Genomic DNA, 23,391 nt, shown 5'->3' with positions numbered 1-23,391 from the left:
AGTGTCTGAATTTTCCGATAATATTAAAAATGTAACAAGTTGTTGAGCAGCTTTGTTATTTGTTCCCCTGCACGTTGTCTTTCTGTTCATCTTTTTCAAGAGTGGCTTCTGACGTTTGTCTTGATTCTTCTGTTCGACTTGTTTGGGTATTAGGGTCTTGAACTAATTCCATCAGAGAATTTCACTTCACTCTCTGTGATGCAAGCTATTGGGTCTGTCATGACTAACAAGTATAGTGAAGGGTATCCTGGAGCTAGATACTATGGAGGAAACGAGTATGTCCATTGCTTTTTGTTTCCAAATCAACTAAATTACTTATTTCTTTCCTCTTTATTTAATCTTTGAACATATGGTTTAGGTACATTGATATTGCTGAAACCTTGTGTCAGAAACGTGCATTGGAAGTATTTCGATTGGATCCTGAAAACTGGGGAGGTACATTTTCCAATTGGCAGTTTCTGATTTATTCCGTCTTTTTTCAATAGAAAAGGTTCCTTTTCTTCCTTTTGTGTGAGACAGAGTGGGATCATGATGCAAACCCCAATCAATTCCCGTGAAAGTCAAGTTTGACTTGCTGTTCCAATGTTTGTGTATTGGGGATCCTCATCCTCTACCTAGTACCTAGAGAGGGATCCTTACGGCTTATAAATACAAGTCTAAAAATCTGTCCAGAAGCATAGATATTTGTTATCTCAGTTATAAAGCATCCTTATTGTATTACATTTACAATGTACAATGTAATTTGTTTGTGTTTGTTCTATGTAGCTGTGCATTTTTTTATTTGTATATTTTATAATTTTTTATTATATATATTAGAGATATTGAGGTTTAAAATTTATATTGAAGTTTAAAATTTACATTGAAAAATGTGAAAAAAAACAGAGAGTACTTAGAAAAAGCTTGCTTTTGTCAAACTATCTAGAGGCTAGAATACTAAGTAGAAAATTTGTTTTTCTTTTTTGTCAAAAGACTACCAAATAACGTAATCTATCCAAAATTTTGTTTTCATGTCACATGAAATTCACGTAACTCTATAAATTCCATTCCAATTTTCTCTCATCGTCCTTTTTCATCAAAAATAGAACCCTAATTTCGAATGAGCTATATATCTTCTTCATCTTCTTATTCCCTATTTTTCATTAAAACCACGTGACGCTAATTTCGAATAACTTACCTGAGGAAGGATTCACCGAAACATGAAGTGCAATTAGAATGGCAGAAGTGCAAATGGAAAGGCAGTACTGCAATTTGAAAATATTTCAAAACCCCAATATGATTTGGTCTAGAAAGGGAAAGGGAAAGGGAAATTTGGGGAAGAAAATTCCAAACCCTAATTTCACAAATGTTTTTGGGGAAGGGAAATTTGCACGTGATTAATATTAAGGACAAAGTATTTCTGATTTTGTTTTTTATTTTAAATCTTAATTTACTAACGGATATTTAAGGGTAAACAGGCAGTCTTAGACAAAAAAAAAAATAAAAATTTCCTAAATAGTTTTAAATATTTTTTTAGTTATTTTTGACAAAATTACTATGCTTTTTCAAGTTACTTTCTTGCAATTTTCTAATTCCCTTTTCGCTCCCACCGTCTTCTCTTTCTCCGATTCTTTTCTTCTTCTTCAAGAAATTCTTTCAATCATTATTTAAAATCCTGTCATTTCCCTCTTTGGTCTTCTCCTCCTCTCACCTCCTCCCTTAAGGCCTTAACAATACTAGTACAGTGTACTCACTATCGCACTCCCTTTTCTCTCTTTCATTTTCATAATCTTCTTATTCCTCCTATCCAACTTCTCCCATGGCTGCCGCTCCTTCTCCGATTGCCGCTGTCGATGTTCCCAATCCTCTTTTGATCGACTTCGAATTCCCTCCTTTTGATTCCGTCAAACCTGAGCATGTTCGCCCTGGAATTCGCGATTTGTTGAAGCTATTGGTATGTTTAATTCTTTTTTTGTTGGTTGCTTGATTGCTTGATCTTTATCATGATTGCTTCAATTTGAACTTTTGATTTTAGGAAAATGAATTATATGAATTGGAGAAGAATGCTGAACCAACATGGGAGAAATTGGTTTATCCTTTGGAGAAGATTGTTGATAAATTGGCTGTGGATTGGGGAATGGTCAATCATCTTAAAGCTGTTAAAGACTCCCCCGAACTGCGATCCGCTATCGAGGAAATTCAGGTTTGATTTTTTTTTTTTTCATATCTATAATCAAATTATGTCACCAGATTCTTTAACATTTTAATATTGATTTGCTTTAAATGTGAAATATTTGACTGCCGGGGATTGGAATACTTGTTCAAGTTCAAATTAGTTTCCTTTTAGGTTAATGTACAAATTTTAAGGTTTTCTTCAAATATTGTTGAAGAGTTGTTATGATTGAAACTGAAGCTCAGCGTGCACGGTCAGTCTCACGGGCTGGCATTATTCTTTCTTTAAACCAAGACACTTCCTGAAAAAAAAGAAGCCAAAACCATGAAGTAGACATGCGGGAAGGGCACAATGTTTCTCTTCTCTCTCTTCTCTTCTTCTTATGGGTTTTTCTTGGGATATTTTATGGGGTCTTTCAATATTTTTAATGAATTCCAGGGCACCTCACATTGAAAGGCTTGCTTCTTTGCCTCACTTTTAGAGCCTAGGATCCTTAGAGCCATAGGGGTCTCACACCTTTCCAAACTGAGGTTTTCATGAATATTTTGAATATATCTGCATTATTAGTTTGCTACAATTTTCCCCCTCTTAATTGTTTTTATGATTGTATACTTGTATCATCTTCCCTATTTGAATGTTTCAAATCAGTTGCATCATAAAGCCTATTGAATTTACAATAGGATCAAATACAATATAGCTCACATCACCATTATATGATCTCATTTTAAATGATTTTGAGCTTACTGTGACCAAGTTATACGTGGAGACAACGGCAAATCTGTGTACATTGACCGTGAAAGCCGTATATGGTATAGGTGGTTTGGGGACTGGAATGGGATTGGGATTCTTTGTCGGAAAGTGCTACATGCTCCATTTGAGACAATACTCAATTCTCGGTGACTGTTATTGCTTATTACTTAGAATAATTAATAGGTTAATCGCGACCTTGACCCATGCCAAATTTTTGCTCTATGTGTTTTAGAGGGGAGGGGAATAAGATGTATGGCAACATTTCAACTTAAACTCGTGTCAAGGCGATGAAGTGAAGTATGTTTGTGGATGTTAATGTGCTTGAATAAAAATAAGATGGCAACGAAATTAAATTGGGACAAAACACAAGAATTGATGATGAGGTTCAACAATTCAAAGTTACTTGCAATGTCACCTAGGGCTTTCCACTCGGACTTCAAACCCTATTTTATTCACTATTTTTCGAATTCTAAACTAGATATAACCTAGGAGAGCATCCGTTCTACTTTTACATTCTTTTCACTAGAACAAGTGAACACTCATGTTTTTCACTATCAATAGTGTAGCAGTTACTAATAATAATCTCACTTTTAATAAGTGCTTAAAATGAGGTGTTTTACAACCCTTAGTAATAGATTCATAATCTCACTTTTATAACTAGAATATATTTATTATTGATTTGACAAATGACAGTGATGGTGAAGAGTTTGCTAGACTTTATTAAGATTTGTTTCGTGCTTACTCTTTTTTTAAAAAAAATTTTTATACGTGCAGCCAGAGAAGGTGAAATTTGATCTTAGGTTGGGCCAAAGTAAGCCACTCTACAATGCATTCAAAACTATCCAAGATTCGTCAAATTGGTCAAAGTTGAGTGAGGCTCGTAGAAGGATTGTTGAAAGTGAGTTTCTTAGTTTTTCAATTTTTTTTGTCTAACTTAACTTTTAGCCAAAAGAATTATAGCTAGTAGAAGGCTGGGAGTGCCTACTGAACAGGGATTTCGATATTAGAGTTACGACTTTGAATTTGTAGGCTCGTAGTCTTATTATACCTTAATCTTATTGAAGTTCGGATTTGAATTTTGATTAACCCTTGATATAAGTTATTTGTCCAAACGAATTGTTTCTCTCAACTTATTAATCCAAACTTGTGTATTTTTTCTTATTGAATATTAGTAATGTTCATCTTTTGACTTATTCCTTTTGTCTTATTATTCTTAAATATATAAGAATAATGTATCATAACTTTAGAAGTGTAAAAAAGCTGTGAGATATCGTAATTTATGCTATATTAATTTCTTAAACCACTGAATTTAATTCTCTCTTTGTTTGACCATTTTTTTGTTCATTTTATTGCACTTTGCACTTTATTTCTCTTTTTGGTGAAGTATTTGTTCGATTATATCTCTAGCTTTTAAATGTTCAGGAATCTGAATCGTCAATGAATGGATGGGGCATGATTATGAATGCTTACTTTCAAGATGAGCATTTGTATTAAGCTACTATAGTTTAGAGTTTAGACCCCTGATTTTAACTTTCTGATTCTCAGACCAATTGAAGGAGGCTGTTCTCAGTGGTGTTGCTCTAGAAGATGAAAAGAAAGACCAGTTTAACAAGATTCAGCAGGTGCTATCTTTTTTGAATTTTTTAATTAGACTACTCTTCATCCTCTATATATTTAGCTGACTTGAAGCTTTTCCAGAGGCACTGGTAGAGTTTGGGGGTAAGGTGAAGTTCTTGGGTTCATTACAATGTGTTTGGTAGCACTTGAGGAAAGGAAGGGGAGGGGATCTGAATGGAAGGGAAGAAGAATAATGAGTTTTCCGTCAAACTCTCCATTGTTGGATAATTATGTTGATTACATAATGGAAAGGATTTTATCCCTTCCTAATTGCTAACCAAATGAATAAAGTCTCATACACGCATTTCCCTTTCGTTCCATTCTGTTTGTGTTTCTTTCTCTTTTGATCTACCCAAGTGCATTGTCAGGTGTAATGTATCCTTTGTGGGAGGGAATATATTCTGTTGTATGGATTGCAAAATTTTATAACATATCTTGTCCATGCCCATCATTATATTTCATTGATTTTGTACATTTTGCATTTATTGTAGGAATTGCAAAGACTCTCTCAAAAGTTTGATGAGAATGTTCTGGATGCAACTAAGAAGTTTGAAAGACTAGTGACAGACAAGAATGAAATTGAAGGATTACCTGCCACTGCTTTGGGTTTAGCTGCTCAAACAGCTGTGTCCAAGGTATTACGCCTACAGGCTAAAACTTGAATTTTGGTGTCTTTTTTTTTTTTTTTTTTTTTTTTCCATATTCTTTGATCCCATGGAAGCTCTGTTTTTGAAAATTCTGTCTTACAAAGCTGTGTATTTTTTATATTTGTATCTTAGGGACATGAAAATGCTACTGCGGAAAATGGCCCGTGGATTATAACATTAGAAGCTCCGAGTTATATGTCTGTTATGCAGCATGCTAGAAATCGGTCTTTACGTGAGGAAGTATATCGGGCCTATGTGACCCGTGCTTCAAGTGGTGACCTTGATAACACTGAAATCATCAACCAGATATTGAAGCTGCGACTGGAAAATGCAAAGCTTCTAGGATACAACAATTATGCGGAGGTAAAATTTGGTTCAAGCAAAGTCCATAATCTTCAATGTCATTTCATCTTGTTGAATTGCATGTGATCCTCCCCCAGGTGAGTATGGCAATGAAAATGGCTAGTGTTGATAAAGCAGAAGAACTCCTAGAAAAACTTCGTACTGCTTCCTGGGATCCTGCTGTTCAAGGTGCTTTTATATATCATTCTTTAGAGGGGCCTAATTGATTTGATTCCTACTTTTTATTGCATTACAACTTTTGCACTGTAAAAATCATTTTTTGTTCATTCTGGCACTTCTAATGTTAGATATCTCTTATATTACCTTTAGTTTTTACCATTTTTTATTCGAATAATGGAACATTGTTCTATTTTGAAGTTCATTTTCTTTGTATGGGGTTTATTTGAATTTTACGGGAAACTTTATGAGACACACCTTGTCTCAAGAACTCCAAACACACACACACAAACTGAATTAAAGAGAACACAAGAGAATGAACACATAGCTTAGAGTGCTATGCAAACTCCCACGCAACTTCGAGTTTTGTGTAAACCTCTTTATTTCTTAATTCCCTGGACAACCGTTATTGAATACAAGATGGGCTTATATAGACAAAGCACTAATGCCACCTAAGCCTAAAACATAAAGACCAAAGCCACCTAAGTACATATCTAAAAATAGAATGTACAAACCATTATTACACCATCACACAATACCCAAGAACTAACCCTTCACCCCACCCCTCTTTCTCCTCCTTTGATAAGTCTTAAGAGTAGTGGGTAGCGTAGGTGTTACAATACTCTCGGCCAAATTAAGCACCTTGTCCTCAAGGTGAGCATCGGGAAAGGTGGCAAGGAACTTTTTGGCATCCTCCCAAGTAGCTTCTATTGCATCTCGTCCTTTCCATAACACCAACACTTCACGAGGCTTGGAAGGCAGTTGTCGCACATGTAAAATATCTACCGGTTGGAGTGTCAACTCTAATTCTACTGTCAATGGAGGGCTGGCTGCTGTAGATTGAATGTCCCCTTCGGCTCTTTTGAGTTGAGAGACATGAAAAACCAGATGCTATAGACAATCCTTAGGCAGCTCCAAACGGTATGCTATTCGTCCCACCTTGTCGCATCTTGAGGTACACCTAATCTCCAACTTCAAACACTACTTCCCGCCTTGTCTTGTCGGCATAAAACTCATGCGCTGTTGTGCCTTGGCCTTATTGAATTGCAAGTCATCCAAAATTGCATCTCGTTCTTGCAAGAGTTGATCTAAAGAATTCACAACTGTGTGTTGATGTCCTATACGCACCACGTGAGGGGGTACCCTCCCATACAAGGCTTGGAATGGAGTCATTTTGATCGAGAGATGAGAAGTGTTATAGCTAAATTCGGCCCAATGTAACAACTTTGCCCACTTCTTTGGTTGCCCGTTCACGAAGCAACCAAGATAAGTCTCCAACATCTTATTCACAACTTCAGATTGCCCATCCGTTTGTGGATGGTATGCCGTACTCCTAAGTAAATGAGTTTGCTAGAGCCAAAGTATTTCTCCAAAAGACACTCATAAACACTTTATCTCTATCAGAGACAATGGTCGTCGGAAACCCATGTAGCTTGACTACTTCCTTTACGATCTTCTCCGCCACTTGGAATGTCGTGAATGGATGTTTAAGAGCCACAAAATGTCCAAATTTAGTCAAGCGATCCACAACTACCAATATAGTGTCTACCCCCTTCGACCTAGTTAAACCTTCAATGAAATCCATCATAACATGCTCCCAAACTTGTGAAGGAGTAGAAAGATTTTGGAGTAACCCGGCCGGACTTAGATTTGAAGTCTTAGCTTGTTGACAAACTTGGCATTTGCGAACATATCGTGTGACTTGCCTCCGCATGCCTTCCCAATGCCATTCACCTGCCAAACGAAGGTATGTCTTCAACTCCCTCGCATGTCCCCCCAAGGAAGAATCATGATACTCTCTCAACAAAACAGGAATTAAAGGAGAAGATTTAGCCAACACATATCTTCCCTTGTAGAATAACACCTTATTGACAATCGAAAAACCGGTGGGAACTTGCCACCCTTCTCCACGACCTCTCTAATCCGAACCAATGTCACATCTTTGTTAACCTCTTCCTGCAACATGTACCAATCTATTTCTTGGGAACTCAATAAAGCGCCCAATTCTATACCATTGTGAGTAACCCGGGATAAAGCATCAGCAACCAAATTGTTTTTACTCGGATTATACTCAATCGAGAAATCGAAACCCATCAACTTCATCAACCACTTTTGGTAGTCTCCATGTATCTCCCGCTGCTCTAATAGATGTTTCAAACTCCTTTGATCTGTTTTCACCTTGAATCGTCAACCCAGAAGATAATGTTTCCATTTCAGAATGGCAAAGACAATTGCCATGAGTTCCTTCTCATAGATAGATTTGTTGCAAGCCCGTATTCCCAAAGCCTTACTAAAGAAGGCAATTGAGTGTCTATCTTGCATCAAAACAGCCCCCAAACCATATTGCGATGCATCGATTTCAACTATAAATAATCTCTCAAAATTCGGCATTGCGAGCATCAGAACTTTAGTCATCACAATCTTCAAGTATTGAAAGGCTTGTTCGGCCTCATCATTCCAAGCAAAGGAATCCTTCTTGAGTTGGTTCGTTAGGATCCTAATCAACTGTGCATATCCCTTCACCAATTACCGGTATTAACATGTAAGCCCAAGCTAACTCCTTTAAATTCCTAGGAGATGGCCATGAAAGCATAGTTGAAATTTTATCCTCATCCATAGAAACCCCAGTTGCCGTATTACATGTCCCAAGTAAGCTACTCTAGTCACCCTGAACTCGCACTTGCCCCCGTTCACCATTAAAGCATGTTTGCAAAGACACTGGAATACTTGTTCCACATGACCCTGATGCTCCTCGCGTAACCTGCTATAAATGAGGATATCATCGAAGAAAATCAATACAAATTTCCTCAGAAAAGGACAGAATACCTCATGCATCAAAGCTTGGAATGTAGAAGGAGCATTTGTCAAGCCGAATGGCATCACAAGAAATTTGTAATGACCCTCGTGAGTTCTAAAAGCTGTTTTGTGCACATCTTATGGCTTCATCCGAATGATGATATCCCGATTTAAGATACAATTTTGTAAACACCGTCGCCCCATGCAACTCATCTAATAACTCATCGATCATCGGAATTGGATACTTGTCCGAAACTGTGGCCTTGTTCAAGGCCCGATAATCAACGCAAAATCTCTAAGAGCCATTTTTTTTTTCTCACCAAGATGACCGGACTCGAAAAAGGGCTAACAGAAGGCTGAATTATTCCAGCCTTGAGCAGGTCTTGGACTAATCGCTCGATCTCATTCTTCTGACTATGTGGATATCGATAGGGTCGTACATTTATGGGATTCGTTCCCTCCTTGAGTGTGATAGAATGGTCATGCTCTCTTGATGGTAGTAGCTGAATCTGAGATTGAAAAATGTCACTATAATTCTCACATAATTCCCGCAAAGCCGGTGGTATCGCAACCGTCTCCAGACAACTTTCTATCCCATTAAGTTCCACTAAAATTCCTCCTCCCTCTCTTCTTAGCACCCTGAGCATTGCTTTCAAAGATATCTTCGACCTTCTCAATGAAGGATCTCCTTGTAATTTCAGACTCCTCCCTTGCCACATCAATTGCATAGTCTGCGTTCTTCAATTAGTGGTCATCGGTCCCAAGGTCTTTAACCATTGAATTCCAAGTATCAAATTAGAATTTCCCAACTCTAAAGAAAGATAATCTTGCACTATAGACAGCCCCTGCACTCTTAACTCCACCATTCTACATACTCCTTGCCCCACAATTTCTTCTCCATTGTCCAACATCACACCAAACTTCTCACAAGCCTCACATGGAATACCTAATTCTTGAACCACATGTTGAGATATAAAATTGTTTGTTGCTCTGGGATCCGTCATAACAATCAATTTGCTGCCACCAATTTGTCCCAACATTTTCATAGTTTTTGGGTTAGTAATCCCTACCACAAAAATCAAAGAAATTCCAATCGGTTTGCCTCAAATTCCTCCACCATTTCTTCAAGCACCAGTCCCTTCTCTGGCGACTCTTCCTCTGCCATTCCTATCAACACACACAATTCTCTACAGCTGCAAACATAAAAGCATTTGTCATCACACTTAAAAGCATAATCCCTTCGCTCTCTTCTCACGATACTCACTGTCGGTCAACCTCCTCTCTTTTTCCCTTGTAGGGTGGGTAAAGGTTTTTGGTTTGATTTGGGTTGAAGGAGTGCGATTTAGGGTTAGGGTTTGTAACACTGACTCACGAAAATTGGGAATTAGGGTTTGGATTGGTGCTGTATCGGGTAAATTGGGGATTAGGGTTAGAATTTGGGCCGATTTTGGAAAATTGAAAATTAGGGTTAGGGTTTGGGCTAAATTTGGAAAATTGGGAATTAGGGTTAAATTGGGGCTGATTTGGGTATTTTGGCTGATTCTGATTTTTGTAGAGGGTAATTGGGTAATTCCGCCCCTGCCCCTGTCTTCTTCCCAACCAAGATTGGCACTCCAGCTTCCGGTTAATTCGCTCAGCCCAATCCATGGCTTGATCCAGCGTCGTAGGTCCCGTAAGCTTCAATTCTATCTTCACCTTTTCACACAAACCCCTCAAGAAAGCTCCAATCAACACCTGTTTATCCATCATATCCACGCAATTGAGTCTTGTAACAAATTCCCTTCGATAATCGGCTACACTACCCGTTTGCTCCTCCGACATCCATTGTTCATACAAATCCCCATCTCTGAATGGCTGAAACTGCTCCATAATTAGGTTCTTTAAATCCTCCCATCGCCTCACTGGAATTCTTTGATTTGCATATTTATACCACATCATGGCTTCACCTTCCAAACATACCACCGAAACCTCCATTTTCTGTTTTTCACTAAGTTGATAATAAGAAAAATACTTCTCCGCCTTTAAAATCCAATCATCCACATCTTGCCCATTGAAATATGGTAATTCCAATCTTCTTGCCTTCCAATTTGGTTCTTCATGACACCCTTCATCACAATGCACATGTCGAACTTCATTTTCCTTACGACAAACCCATTCAAGAGTCGTTTCTCCTCGTTCTTGGCTTCGATTTTGAGTCTGTCTTTTATAATTCCCCTCTGATTTTGATCCCAATACCAACAGCTTCGCCTGCCCCTCCTACAAAGCCGCCAAGACTTATCAGTCTTGTCTTGTTTCTTATTAATCAAATCCACCGCCACTGCTAATCGCTTGATTTCTTGAACAAAATCTTCCGTTTCCGTCCGAGTATTTAGATTTTCCAATGCCATTGAATACACAATCGCTCTGATACCTATGAGATACACCCTGTCTTAAGAACTCCAAACACACACACAAACTGAATTGAAGAGAACATAAGAGAATGAACACACAGCCTAGAGTGCTATGCAAACTCCCACACAACTTCGGGTGTTGTGTAAACTCCTTTATTTTCTCAATCCCTTATTCAATTTCTAGACAACCTTTATTGAATACAAGATGGGCTTATATAGACAAAGTACTAATGCCACCTAAGTCTAAAACATAAAGAACAAAGCCACCTAAGCACATATCTAAAAATATTATATACAAAACATTATTACATCATCACACAATACCCAAGAACTAACCCGTCACCCCACCCCTCTTTCTCCTCCTTTGATAAGTCTTAAGAGTAGTGGGTAGCGTAGGTGTTACACTTTACCATCCATGTCAAATTTCGTTCCTATTTCTTTAATTTTCTAATCTTCTTGTGTATGTGTCACTTGGTAAGGAAGTGGTAAAATTCAGCCTCTAATATTTTTTCTTGATTTTATGATGATCAGCTATAGCATAAAGCCCTAAATCTGAAACTTATTGTCTTATCACTTACGCAATGAATTTCTCGAAAATGTTGCTTAAGACAATAAGTTGTGATTATCTAGTGATTTCTAAACCCAAATACCCAATAGCTCAAACCTACAATGCTTAAATTGGGATGTGGGTTTAGAAATCATATGCTTAGTGTCCAAATAAAATCAAATGATCTATACATGATTTTTTTTAACAAAACATCACATTATCCCACTAGGTTTTGACTTTTTGTATTGTATTTTAAATAATGTTTTTTACATTGTGTTAATTATTGTTTTTGTTATTTGTCCATTATTATTGGGTGATTTATTAGCTTATATTGTTTAGTTTTTGTTAACATCACGTTGTTCGTTGTGAAAGAAAGATAATGATGGATTTGATTTTTTGATCTTAGCTATTGTTTCATTTGATTTGATTTGGTTGGGTTGTCAAACGGTTTAATATTTTTGAATATACCAATTTTTTGTTTTAAAAATTTTAGTTCATAAAATATTGGCTTTGAATTTGACTTTGACCGCCGAAATAACATCTAGATTTGCTACAATAAATAATTCTCACCTAGACAATAGTATGTTAGCTTACCTTTGTAATAACAAAGAGGTTGTCTCTGTCTCACATAAAATAAGTCCACATGATTATTTAGTCATTTTATTATGACTAATATCGATTTTAATTGACTTTTATCAAATAAAAAATATCGATTTAATTTATTGATTTACAGATCTTGAAGACATAAGAAATTTCGCCAAGCAGCAAGGCGCTGCTGAGGCTGACGACTTGACCCACTGGGATATCAACTTTTGGAGTGAAAGGCTTCGAGAGTCCAAGTATGATATCAACGAGGTTCGGCAGCTTCTTGTGTAACTCTGCCTATGTTCTTTCTTGTGATTTTGATGTTTTATAAGTGATAATGTTTTTATTAGGTTAACATGGGGCCTTTATTGACATTATTGTGCTCTAATAAACCTTTTTTGCTTCTATGTGCATTGTGTTTGGGATTTTTGGGTGCTTAAGCAATACCATTTTTATATTAAGATGTAATCACCTGTGGTCTTGTGCGCCCTTTCATCAAGAGCGCTTTTGAGATGTTTGCTGCGCTAGTTCTAATATGGTTTTAAGCATCTTTTCCTTATATGCTTTTGTAGGAGGAGTTACGTCCCTATTTTTCACTTCCAAAGGTGATGGATGGCTTGTTTTCCCTTGCAAAGAAATTATTTGGGATTGATATTGAGCCGGTTGATGGCCTAGCTCCAGTAAGTCTGACCCGTTTCTGTATGTTGGGCCTCACAAATTGCTCCAGAATGATCCTAACTATATGCGGTTTATAGGTGTGGAACAATGATGTTCGCTTCTATTGTGTCAAGGATTCATCGGGTTCTCCCATATCGTACTTCTATTTTGATCCGTACTCCCGTCCATCTGAAAAACGAGGTGGTGCATGGATGGACGAGGTTGTATCTCGAAGCCGTGTAATGTCTCGTGATGGTTCATCTGTCAGGCTACCTGTTGCACATATGGTTTGCAATCAAACTCCTCCAGTTGGTGACAAACCAAGCCTTATGACATTCCGTGAAGTAAGCTTAGTATCTATAATTAATTAAAGTTTGTGGACAAACTTATTTTTCTATTGTATTTAGTCTCTGCTTCTTTGTTCCATAAGATTTCTGTTCTTGAAATAAACTTGTCATGTAGAGTTTATATAAATTAAAAGTGTTAGAGAATAATTAACAGAAGTTCTGGAAACTTGCTTTGATGTTCTTATATTCATGTTGCAGGTTGAAACTGTTTTCCATGAATTTGGTCATGCTCTTCAGCATATGCTTACCAGGCATGTCCCTGAACCCTGATGCTGTTCTTTATGGCTGTGTCATGTGCTCTTAACGGGGCTGTTTAGAACTTTAGATATAAGATATACTTGTACCATTAACCCGTTAGTTGCCAATTTTTGTCGGTAAACTGATTTTCGCTACAACCAAAATCTGGTTACAGGCAGGACGAAGGTCTTGTTGCTGGAATTCGAGGTATTGAGTGGGATGCAGTTGAGCTTCCTTCTCAATTCATGGAGAACTGGTGTTACCATAGGTAAAATTGTGGATGGATGGCATTGGTGTGTGGTACCCGGATCCTGAACAATAAGCTGAAAAAGTTTCTGTGTGCTGCTGCAGGGACACCTTGATGGGCATTGCAAAACACTATGAAACTGGAGAGACTCTTCCTGAAGATGTTTATAAGAAACTTTTAGCTGCTAGGACCTTCCGTGCTGGTTCTTTAAGCCTTCGTCAGGTTTGCTCTTTTTGTGTTGCTAACTTGCAAATTGAGTTTTGACTTTTGAGTATCACATATCATCATCATCATCGTACTCAGTGTATTCTCTCCATTTTTTGAGTATCCTATAAAAAGTTTTTTGAAAAAAAAGAATAATAAACACTGATTACATTAGGCAGTATGGACATTTTTGCTTGTTAAATACATCTGAAAATATGTGTTTCTGTTGGATTTTTGCTATTAATGCACAAGAGCTTCCCTTCGCTACCTTATTTACTTTGTTGCATCAATCTATCTATATTATGTTCCTTCCGTTCTAAATCCAAGAGTGTTCTCCAAAATTTTGAAGCAATTTACCAGGTCTGCTGGAATTATTTTTTTCAAATGAAATTAATTCTTGCAGTATGCGTGTAGGATACACACCGTTCTAGATCAAATGAAATTATTGATTGTTTTACACAATGCATGTAGGATACACATTATTCTTTTTTTTTGAGTCGGTCAATGTGATAGAAGTAGGGTACATTAATAGTGAATTTGTCAGCTGCTCGCATAGTGCAAAAATGCGGTTTCGGCAGCAGCCAGTGCGTATCATCTCAGCCTATATTTGGTTCATAGTAAGCTGAAGTCCCTTGACAATATGGTCGTGATACGGTGATGTGGGTTATATTTTTCAATATGGCTTTATGTAAATTTGACCATTTCTTAACCCGATGGTGGAAGCCATTTAGTGGTATAAGGTTAATGTAAATTTGTTGTCTTCTACACCTAAGAAACTGAAAATTTTCTGGTTATGATTTAGATGTGTGCCTCTTGTCTCCTCCCCTTCTACACCAAAAGAAAGGCAACCGGGAGTAGGGGTTAGGGAAGGAGGCATACCGGCATAGTGAAAAAGAGGGTTGCATCATATCATGTTGGCCGAGTCATAAAAGTTTTCGAATCAATCAAACTGATACTACCTCTACCTTTTCATTAAAGGTGTGAAGAAACACATTTTAAGCCGTTTCAAGGAATGTCTCATGGTTTTTGCCTTATTTGGTGTTACGGCAATTGAATCACCCAGTCACTGCAATCACTGATGAAACCACATTTTTGCTCTATGGGAGGGGGGGTACAATTTGTGCCGTATAAGCTGAGTTTTATATGTTGCACTACAGAAAAGTATGGAACTTTGTCCTGTCTTTGAAGGATTGCAGTAATTGTAATCTGGCAATGCCTCCTTGTTCGCTATATAAGATTCCTTATAACTGACTTAATTAACCAAGTTGCGATCAAGATTTAAGCAATGCTGTAGCTGAACATAGTAAATGTCATATTTATTTACAGAATCCGAAGTATTGCAGTGTAGAATTGGCATCCTTAAGATATCAATTATCAAATGATGCATCTTTTTTTTAACCATCAATTTTACTCAGGGAATACTTCATCCGATGTTAATCAATTGTTGCTTTATCATTTTGTGTAATTGATGATTCATTTCATGATCTTACAGAACATGTTCTATTTATCTTGTCCTAACTTTGTTTCCTTGTGCATAGTGTTCAATATATTGATATCTATCAAAAATTTTTGGAAGTAATAGATCCATATTTCAATGAAGTTAAAGGTCGTTGATATATTACTTGAACTTCAAATGCAATAATTGTTACTTAAGTATAATAAATTATAATATAATTCTGAATGGATCCTTTAGTTGGTAATGATCTTTGTTTCATCTCTATTAGTCATTTATTAAGTTGGGATTTGATGTAGGAAACTTTGTTCTATTGCCCTATTTTGTTTATGAAATAGAAGATTATTTGATTAGGTGGTTGTTACTTTTTGTTCAGCTGCGATTTGCTTCATTGGATTTGGAGTTGCATACACGATATATTCCCGGAGGTTTGGAAACCATTTACGATGTAGATCAAAAAATCAGTAAGAAGACACAAGTCCTTCCACCATTACCTGAAGATCGTTTCCTCTGCAGTTTCAGCCATATATTTGCAGGTGTGTTTCTGTTACTCTAAACCGTCAAGTATCTATGATAATCTGGTGTATTATGTTATTTCTTAAACACATTTTTTCCTTTTGATTGATAGGCGGATATGCAGCTGGATACTACAGTTACAAGGTAATCATAGTTTTAAACAATTGGATCAACCGTGTTTTTTTTTCCTTGTGCAATTCTAGTGTCATCTCCTTTTGTCAAAAACCCAATGTAAAAAGCTTACATTAATGTTTTGATTTATAGCAAATTAGCAATAAATTTATGGTTGATGTGAATCCTAACGCTCAGTTTGGACTGAAACTGTTCTCTATTTGAATTAAGAATAGTAAATTGAAGCTATGGGGTTGGCACCAGATTTCTGATTCCTAGTAGATTATGAATACTGCTTCTTTCTCGGTGAAATCTACTTGTGAGAAATATAAATCTTTAATCTTATGATGTGTTACACTGTTATGTGATTGTTTTGGAATAATAAAATCTTATTATCATATATAAACGTCATGAAGATATGGGAAGGCATAGCCTTTGGGTGTGAGGCTCCCCGAAACCCAGAAGAAAAAAAAAAGCCTTAAGCGCTATAAAGCCTCTATGGTGCATACTATTGGATGCTCACAGTTCACGTCAAATGGGCCTTTTTGAGGCTAAAACCAAAAGCCTTAAGTGCAATAAAGCCTCTAAGGCGAATCTTAAAAAGTCACCTTGCCTAGCCCTATCAAGGTGGCCAACCCATCGCCCGCTCAAGGCACACTTTTCTTAAACTAAGGAGTGCACTAGCTTGTAGCATTGAATTTGGAGTATACAATTCATTCCTCATTACTGTTATTTGGTGTTTTGTTTCCTATTGAGTTATATATTTATGAAACCTATGGCATATCATGGTTTTGTTTCCTGTTCAATTTTGGATTTGCTGCTGTATTCATATGATCACTACTCTCCCTGTGTCTGGGTTCTTCTGTCTTCAGCATCGACCATTAGTAACATGTGAATTACGACTTTTAAGTTGGTCAGGGCCAGAGTGAGTAGCTTAAAATGATCTGTGAAATCCAAAATAAAATCCACATAAATCTATGAAAATTTTAATTTATGTTACCTTTTCAGCTATTATCTCAACTTGATTTTTATAGAGCTATTCTTTTTCTTCTTTATGTCTGCATTTTTTTCCTCCAAAGTAAACAGAGTAATCTTTTCTGGTTATTTATTGTATTAATATTTTTCAAGTTCGCTACTATGTTTATGGTTGTGTTAACATAAGGTAAATGTTTGTATTGCAGTGGGCAGAAGTATTATCTGCAGATGCTTTTTCAGCATTTGAGGATGCTGGATTGGATGATGATAAGGTATCATCTACGTTCTAATATTCTTCTCAGCCTCCAATCTAGTTTAGATAGTGAAAGCCGCCTCATCACCTTTTTAGTTAGTATTATTGACTCATTTTAAGATGTAGATGATGGTAACATTCATGAATACTGTGTGCTGTGTCGCCTTTCCATGTGTTTGTGTAAAGCTTTGTAAGACGGATGCCTGTTTTGTCTTACTGTCATATGTGACCTTTTATTTTCTTCAAACAATGTTGAATTAATGGGAAGCATTTCTTTGGAATTGCCTAATGAATAGTTTGTTAATTGCAGCCTTCCTATGTAATGTCATTGCCGGAGTCCCAAAAGTTAGGACCCTGATGCAGAAACATTTTATTTAACTTTCATTTATCTTTTAATGTCAGGCGGTCATAGAAACAGGACACAGATTCCGAGAGACAATTCTTGCTCTTGGTGGGGGAAAAGCACCGTTGGAGGTAAGCTACAGTTTAATCTCATGTTATTTCATCATTTGGTTCATCTTTTTTTTACTTCTGTAAAATAGTTCCCACAATTGTTCCTTGTTTTCGTATTCTTTATATCAGGTGTTTGTAGAATTCCGTGGACGTGAGCCATCTCCAGAACCACTTCTCCGCCACAATGGTTTATTACCAGCTGCGGCCTAATCATGAAAATGATTCATGACCAGGCTCTATTTTTACAAGCCTGAAAATCCACAGCCAGCTAAGTTTTAGGGCTGCTTTGTAGCACTGCATGGGGATTGTTCCGAATTCTAATTGCTTTATAGTTATGGTAAACTTGCTTCCATCTGGTACAATTCAGTGTGGATTTTAATCCAGAATAACAGCTTCTCCTTGTTTCCCCGCTAATCAATGATTCATTTGTAACGTTGGACAAAAGGGTGATCTATTGTCGAGCTTCAGAAATAAAAATTATGTAGAGTATTTATGACTGTATGAGTATGACAATGAATTGAAGTATTGCACGCAGTGACAAACTGGGGATCTGGGATCTTTGTAAAATAAATTTATCCTGAACTGGTCAGGTTCTCATTTTCGTAATTTAAAATTTTTTTCTTGATTTGTTTATTACGATTTAGTGTATTCTATAGCTGATGTTCGTTTACATTTTCCATGCTATTGCCGAGGATTAAGGGTATATAATTCTGACTAAATTACTACTCGCGGCTAAAAAAATGTTAATAGAGTTCATTGAATCCTTGAGCTGATTGAATCATTAATATGGTTTGGTTTGGTGCAAGTCGTCGAGTTTAATGTTTTAAATTTTGTGTCATTTTAAGACATGTAAACATGAATATTATTTATTAGTACAATAAATAAAAAAAACATGACAAAAGTATTGGATTAAAATTTGGTGTAGATTTGGACAATAGTTAAAATATAACAGTTCGTCTTGTATGAGATCGTTTCATCATGAGATGGGTCTTTATAATAGCTTATTTCTTCAATTGATTACTTTAAGATCATAAGTAATCTTTTTAAGGCTATAAGTAATCATTTTAAGACTATAAAAAGTAATTATTAAAATTATAAGTGATCACTTTAACATTATAAGTTGGGTTAGCCCATACTGTGAGACCATTTCTTTTAAGAATTAGTGGGTAATATTTCAAAGCATACTTTCTTCATTTTTATTTCAAAATTTTTAATGCTCATGGTCTTCCCATATGTGTGTTTCTTTTGCATGTTTTCGCTGACGTAAACTTAATATTAGTATAATTTTATTGTTTAAGATCTTTATTTTTTTTAACTTAATTATTTAGTAAAATAATATTTTTACTATCTATCTTACTATTACTCTCATTAAATTTTTTTTCTTATTTTCTATAAAGATTTAATATGAGAAGATCAAACTAAAAGGGATAGTAATTTGTTTGGTTAAAAGTGTATGCTTTAGGAAAATTTAACATTTTACTATCAAATATTATGCCTGTCAATTGAAGTTCAATTTTATTAACTTTAAAAATTGAAATTTCTATATACAATCAAACTAGCTGGTAGTTAAGTTTAGCTATAATAGAATTACTCCATGTTTCTAAATTTCCTTACTCCAATTGTTATTTAAAACTTATGTACCATGCATGCATGGCTGGTTTAGATTTATTTTGATTAGATGATTTGTAATACACTTATTTGTATTTTTAAAATTTACTACATTACACAAATTAAAGAGACAATATTTTAAATGTAATGCAACAAATTTGATGGAACAAATTGAGTATAAATTAGATAAATTAGAAAACATTAGAAAATAAAAAGTCCATAAGCTGAAAGTGTTTATTATTAGGCTATATAATCCAAATATAAGACATGTCTTACGGTCAAATCGTCCTATACAAAAATTTATGTAATATTTTGGTACATGCAAATAGAGGGAGGAAAAGGAATAGTGAATTTTTAACTCAGATTTTTTCTTTGAATAATGTTACATACTTCAACTGACACAAAAATGAATTATTTTAGATAATAATTCTACAGAACCCATAATCACATAGTAAATATTAATACGCATGAAGTAAAAACTCTCTTAATTAGCACATAACAAAGGCACCAATTAAAAAACAAAAAATCATAGTGCACCAATATATATAAAATAAAAAATGTTTGGAGAAATAAACTTTTATTACTAATTACACAATTAATGATATTACCTACCAAAAATAGAAAGTACAGTAATAATTTGATAATGAAATAAGCACGTTCCCAAAGTATCACTACAAACAAATTAAATATACAGTTAAAACGGGTCACAATAAATAAAAAATACAGATAAAAATAAGAAAAAAATACATATGGTTATTCTAATTTATAGAAGCCCTCCGGAATTAAAAATACATTCAGGAGACTTGCAGATTCCCTCGCGTAATAATTATATAGAAAAAGAATAAGATGGACTCCTCGTCAGTTCAGTTCATGCAACAGAACATTGCATGAAATCCAACACAAGTTACAAAAATACTCCATTAACGTACACAAATCAAATAATCTTTAATCAATAATTAAAAATATTGATAAATCAGTACAAAAAATTTAGTAAAATAGCAGTATTTTTAAGAGAAATAAAGTTTAATGTGGTCAGATAGAATAAAACTTGTGCAGTATAAGTACTACTTTCAGTTCTTTTGAAATTGTAACACATCTATTTGACATAAGATTAAAATTGTAGGAAGTAAGTTATTTAATTGTATTTAATTTTAAAAAACTGTAAAAAAGTAAAAACAACGGATTAAAATAATAAGTGTAACAATTTCAAAGACATATAAAGGTAATATTTGGTGTGATATGACAAAAGAATTAGTTAGTCCCACAAAGAGTCATAGTGTACCTCTCCATCCTCCCACGTAGTATCGTTACTAGAATAGATAAAAGGATCATCAAGCATCATATTGTCCGTCATGCTAGACCACATTTGGGGTGACTCCAACGGCGACTCATTAATAGCCTGAATTTGCCATGGTGACAACCCGACCCTAGTCGGAGACGATGAGGACGAATACGAGGGATGGGTTGTGACTTCCGTACGACCACCACTCTGCATGCTATTAGGATGACTAGTCATCCTAGGATGTAGGATGGTTGCGGCTTCCTGAGCAGCCCTACGAATATCCTCTGCCCCAGAGCTGACAGGACAAGGTAACTCGTCTGCCAGCTCTGGGAAGTTCAGGTGGGCTCCACGTCCCCTTAGATGAAATGCAGCTACATCATAAGCAATAGCTGCCATTTCTTGAGTATCAAAGCTCCCGAGCCATATTCGGGTCTTTTTACCGGGTTCACGTATTTCGGACACCCACTTACCCCATTTCCTCTTTCGTACACCCCGATACGTCGAAGTAATACCACCCCTTGAACGACCGTAAGAGTTCATGTTGTCTTCCATGGATTTGTATTTGTAGTATGTTTGCTAGGCAAGTTTTGTTTTATTTTGGGATATGTATTGAATAATAATGATGAGATATTCCTACATATATATAGGTTTTAAGCTCTACAAATTAATGATATATCATCTTAGTAGTGGAACTTCTATGTGGGGCACTATCTAATGAATTGATGATGTCCTCATTGGCGGTTTCTTTTACGTGGGTAAAATGTCTAATCGTACATAATCAGTCTTTTAGCTGACTTTTTTTTTTCAATATATATTATGAGTATTTATTATTTTACATAGATTTACTTAGTTTAATTATTTTATTCTAATTATTTTTTTTAGTCCCCAACCTTTTGGATAAATGTAAAATATATAAGGGAGAAATTTTCAATAATAAATTAATGTTTGTCTGATACCCTAAAAATAAACTCACTTATTATTTATTTTTAATAAACCCATCAGTAGATATATTGTTAGATATATTTGTTAAAAATAAATCCAACTATTGTTATAATAATCTTCAAGCAATTAGTAATAATCTTCAAAGTTTGATTTATTTTCAGCAATTATTTCAAATAGGTGGGTTTATATAAATAATTAATAATTGAGTTTATTTTCAGTGGATCGACCAAAAGATGGTTAATTTAATACAATTTTTCCAATAAATAAAGCCTTAATTAAAAAATTTTTTGAATTTATTATGTGATGTTGGGATCTTTAGTCTTACAAAAGAGTGAGCTTCCTAGTAGCTACATAATGTTTAAGTATGTGGTATTGGTAATAAATAAAAATTGAAGAATGGAACATAGATGTATGGCATTCATCTGGCAACCAATTGGGAAAACCCCGCGTTGGATTTGTTTGATTATAGAAGTATTAATTTGGGTTTAAGTTATGTAGTTAGTACGGTTCATGAATCATAAAAAGGATAATTAAGATTAATATGATGAATGATGAGTCTTAGTACTAATTACTAAACTATTGGAGCACCAAATAGAAAAAATTATACTGTTGGAGACGCGGTTTATTCTTATGTGCGTGGCAAAGCTTTAACATGTTTTTCAGCTTGGGCCTACTATAATCCCATTCCACCTACTTCTAAATAGGAATATGAAGTATCTTATCTACTATCGGGTCTACCTTAACATATGCACCTGTTTTTGTGCGAGACCATCTCAGTACGAGAGGGATAATGCAATAAGTCTAAAAATAGTTTTTTTTTTCAATATGCGCTCAGTGCTCGATTTATTTAAGGTTATAATTGATACTTATAATGTCAAAATTAATTTTTCAAGTGATCATTTTAAAGTCTGAATTCATCATTTTTACATTAAAATTGAAAATTTTTATAACAAAGTAGCCATGAACTCTTGATCATTTCCAAAAAGCATTTATTTAATGGATCATTTTAAGGTTTGAATTTATCATTTTTAGATCAAAATTGAAATTTTTATGACACAACAGCCATGACTTGATCATTTCTAAGAGCATTTATGAATTATTTGGCAAAACATAACTCGAGATCAATTCTTCCTGTGCCTTCACATCAAGGGTAAGTAAACACTACACCTACAACTTTATTTTCAATTTCATTATTAACATAAATTGTTGAGGAAAAAGCAATATCAATTATTGATCGATGATTAAAGAGTACAAGTATTCTTATGTTCCATGAAAACCATCATGTCGCATTAAATAAGAGTACTTGTATTATGCAATGTATTAACACTATTATTGATAGTGTTATTGACCATTCATTTGTTGTTTGAAAATCATCCATAAAATGATAGAATAATATCATTTTGTTTACTCCGTTTTGAAATTGTGAAAACAGGATCATATTTAGGTAGAAATTGATTAGTTTAACATCAAAATTGATCACTTATAGGTCAAAATTGAAATTTTTTATTTTAATTGATTCGTTTAAGGTTTACTTTAAGTTGAAATTGATATCTTTAAGGTCAAGATTGATAAATGTCCAAAAATGAAAAAAAAAACTAGGAAAAGCATGTGAGGCTATTACACGCACAAATTGGGCCGGCGTAAATTGATAGTCTCATAATGAGAACGCCTCGGCCAAGTTTTTGTGTAACATATTTGTGCATTACAAATTGAATTTATCTTTTCTACTTAGCCATTAAATTTAATCGTCTCTTAGAACCAACAATAGCAAGAAAAGATATAGAAGAATGTAGAAAAACAGAGTTTAAATAAAACAACAACAAAAGATATATTGAAACTTTGCAAGAATAAATTGAGCACATACAACAAAATAAATTTAAAGTTGTCTTAGACACCTTCGCTCAAAAGTGATTATATTTCATTAAAGAGTCAGCAATACATTAATGAAATCAACATAACAAGCTCACCCACTAGAGCTTACAACCTTTAATCATAGAGTCTCTCAATGAATTCAGTACAAGCCTCACTTAGAGTTTAACAACTCTCTCTCACACTTGTGTTTGTATTCTCTTTCCAAAAGCTACTCCACATGAACCCTAATGTCAC

The 23,391-nt window shown here is 35.1% G+C and overlaps 2 protein-coding genes across 2 annotated transcripts; one reads left to right on the top strand and one right to left on the bottom strand.

The window, feature by feature from the left end:
• The first annotated feature begins 1,465 nt into the window (after positions 1–1,465).
• Positions 1,466–17,672, top strand: LOC130807415 (organellar oligopeptidase A, chloroplastic/mitochondrial). Its single transcript, XM_057672617.1, has 18 exons — positions 1,466–1,930; positions 2,012–2,179; positions 3,674–3,797; positions 4,445–4,521; positions 5,008–5,151; positions 5,296–5,526; positions 5,604–5,694; positions 12,149–12,270; positions 12,573–12,680; positions 12,756–13,001; positions 13,203–13,259; positions 13,421–13,509; positions 13,593–13,710; positions 15,522–15,681; positions 15,774–15,805; positions 16,954–17,019; positions 17,403–17,474; positions 17,583–17,672. Exons 1-18 carry the CDS (start codon positions 1,796–1,798, stop codon positions 17,661–17,663), a joined length of 2,121 nt encoding a protein of 706 aa, XP_057528600.1. The 5' UTR covers positions 1,466–1,795; the 3' UTR covers positions 17,664–17,672.
• Positions 17,673–20,153: 2,481 nt separating this feature from the next.
• Positions 20,154–20,939, bottom strand: LOC130808736 (ethylene-responsive transcription factor ERF022-like). Its single transcript, XM_057674212.1, has one exon. The coding sequence runs from the start codon at positions 20,893–20,895 to the stop codon at positions 20,317–20,319; it is 579 nt and encodes a 192-aa protein (XP_057530195.1). The 5' UTR covers positions 20,896–20,939; the 3' UTR covers positions 20,154–20,316.
• Between the last annotated feature and the right edge of the window lie 2,452 nt (positions 20,940–23,391).

The sequence above is a fragment of the Amaranthus tricolor genome, chromosome 3, assembly GCF_026212465.1.
Source record: "Amaranthus tricolor cultivar Red isolate AtriRed21 chromosome 3, ASM2621246v1, whole genome shotgun sequence".
Classification (NCBI taxonomy): domain Eukaryota; kingdom Viridiplantae; phylum Streptophyta; class Magnoliopsida; order Caryophyllales; family Amaranthaceae; genus Amaranthus; species Amaranthus tricolor.
This window is presented reverse-complemented; position numbering and strand designations above follow the sequence as displayed.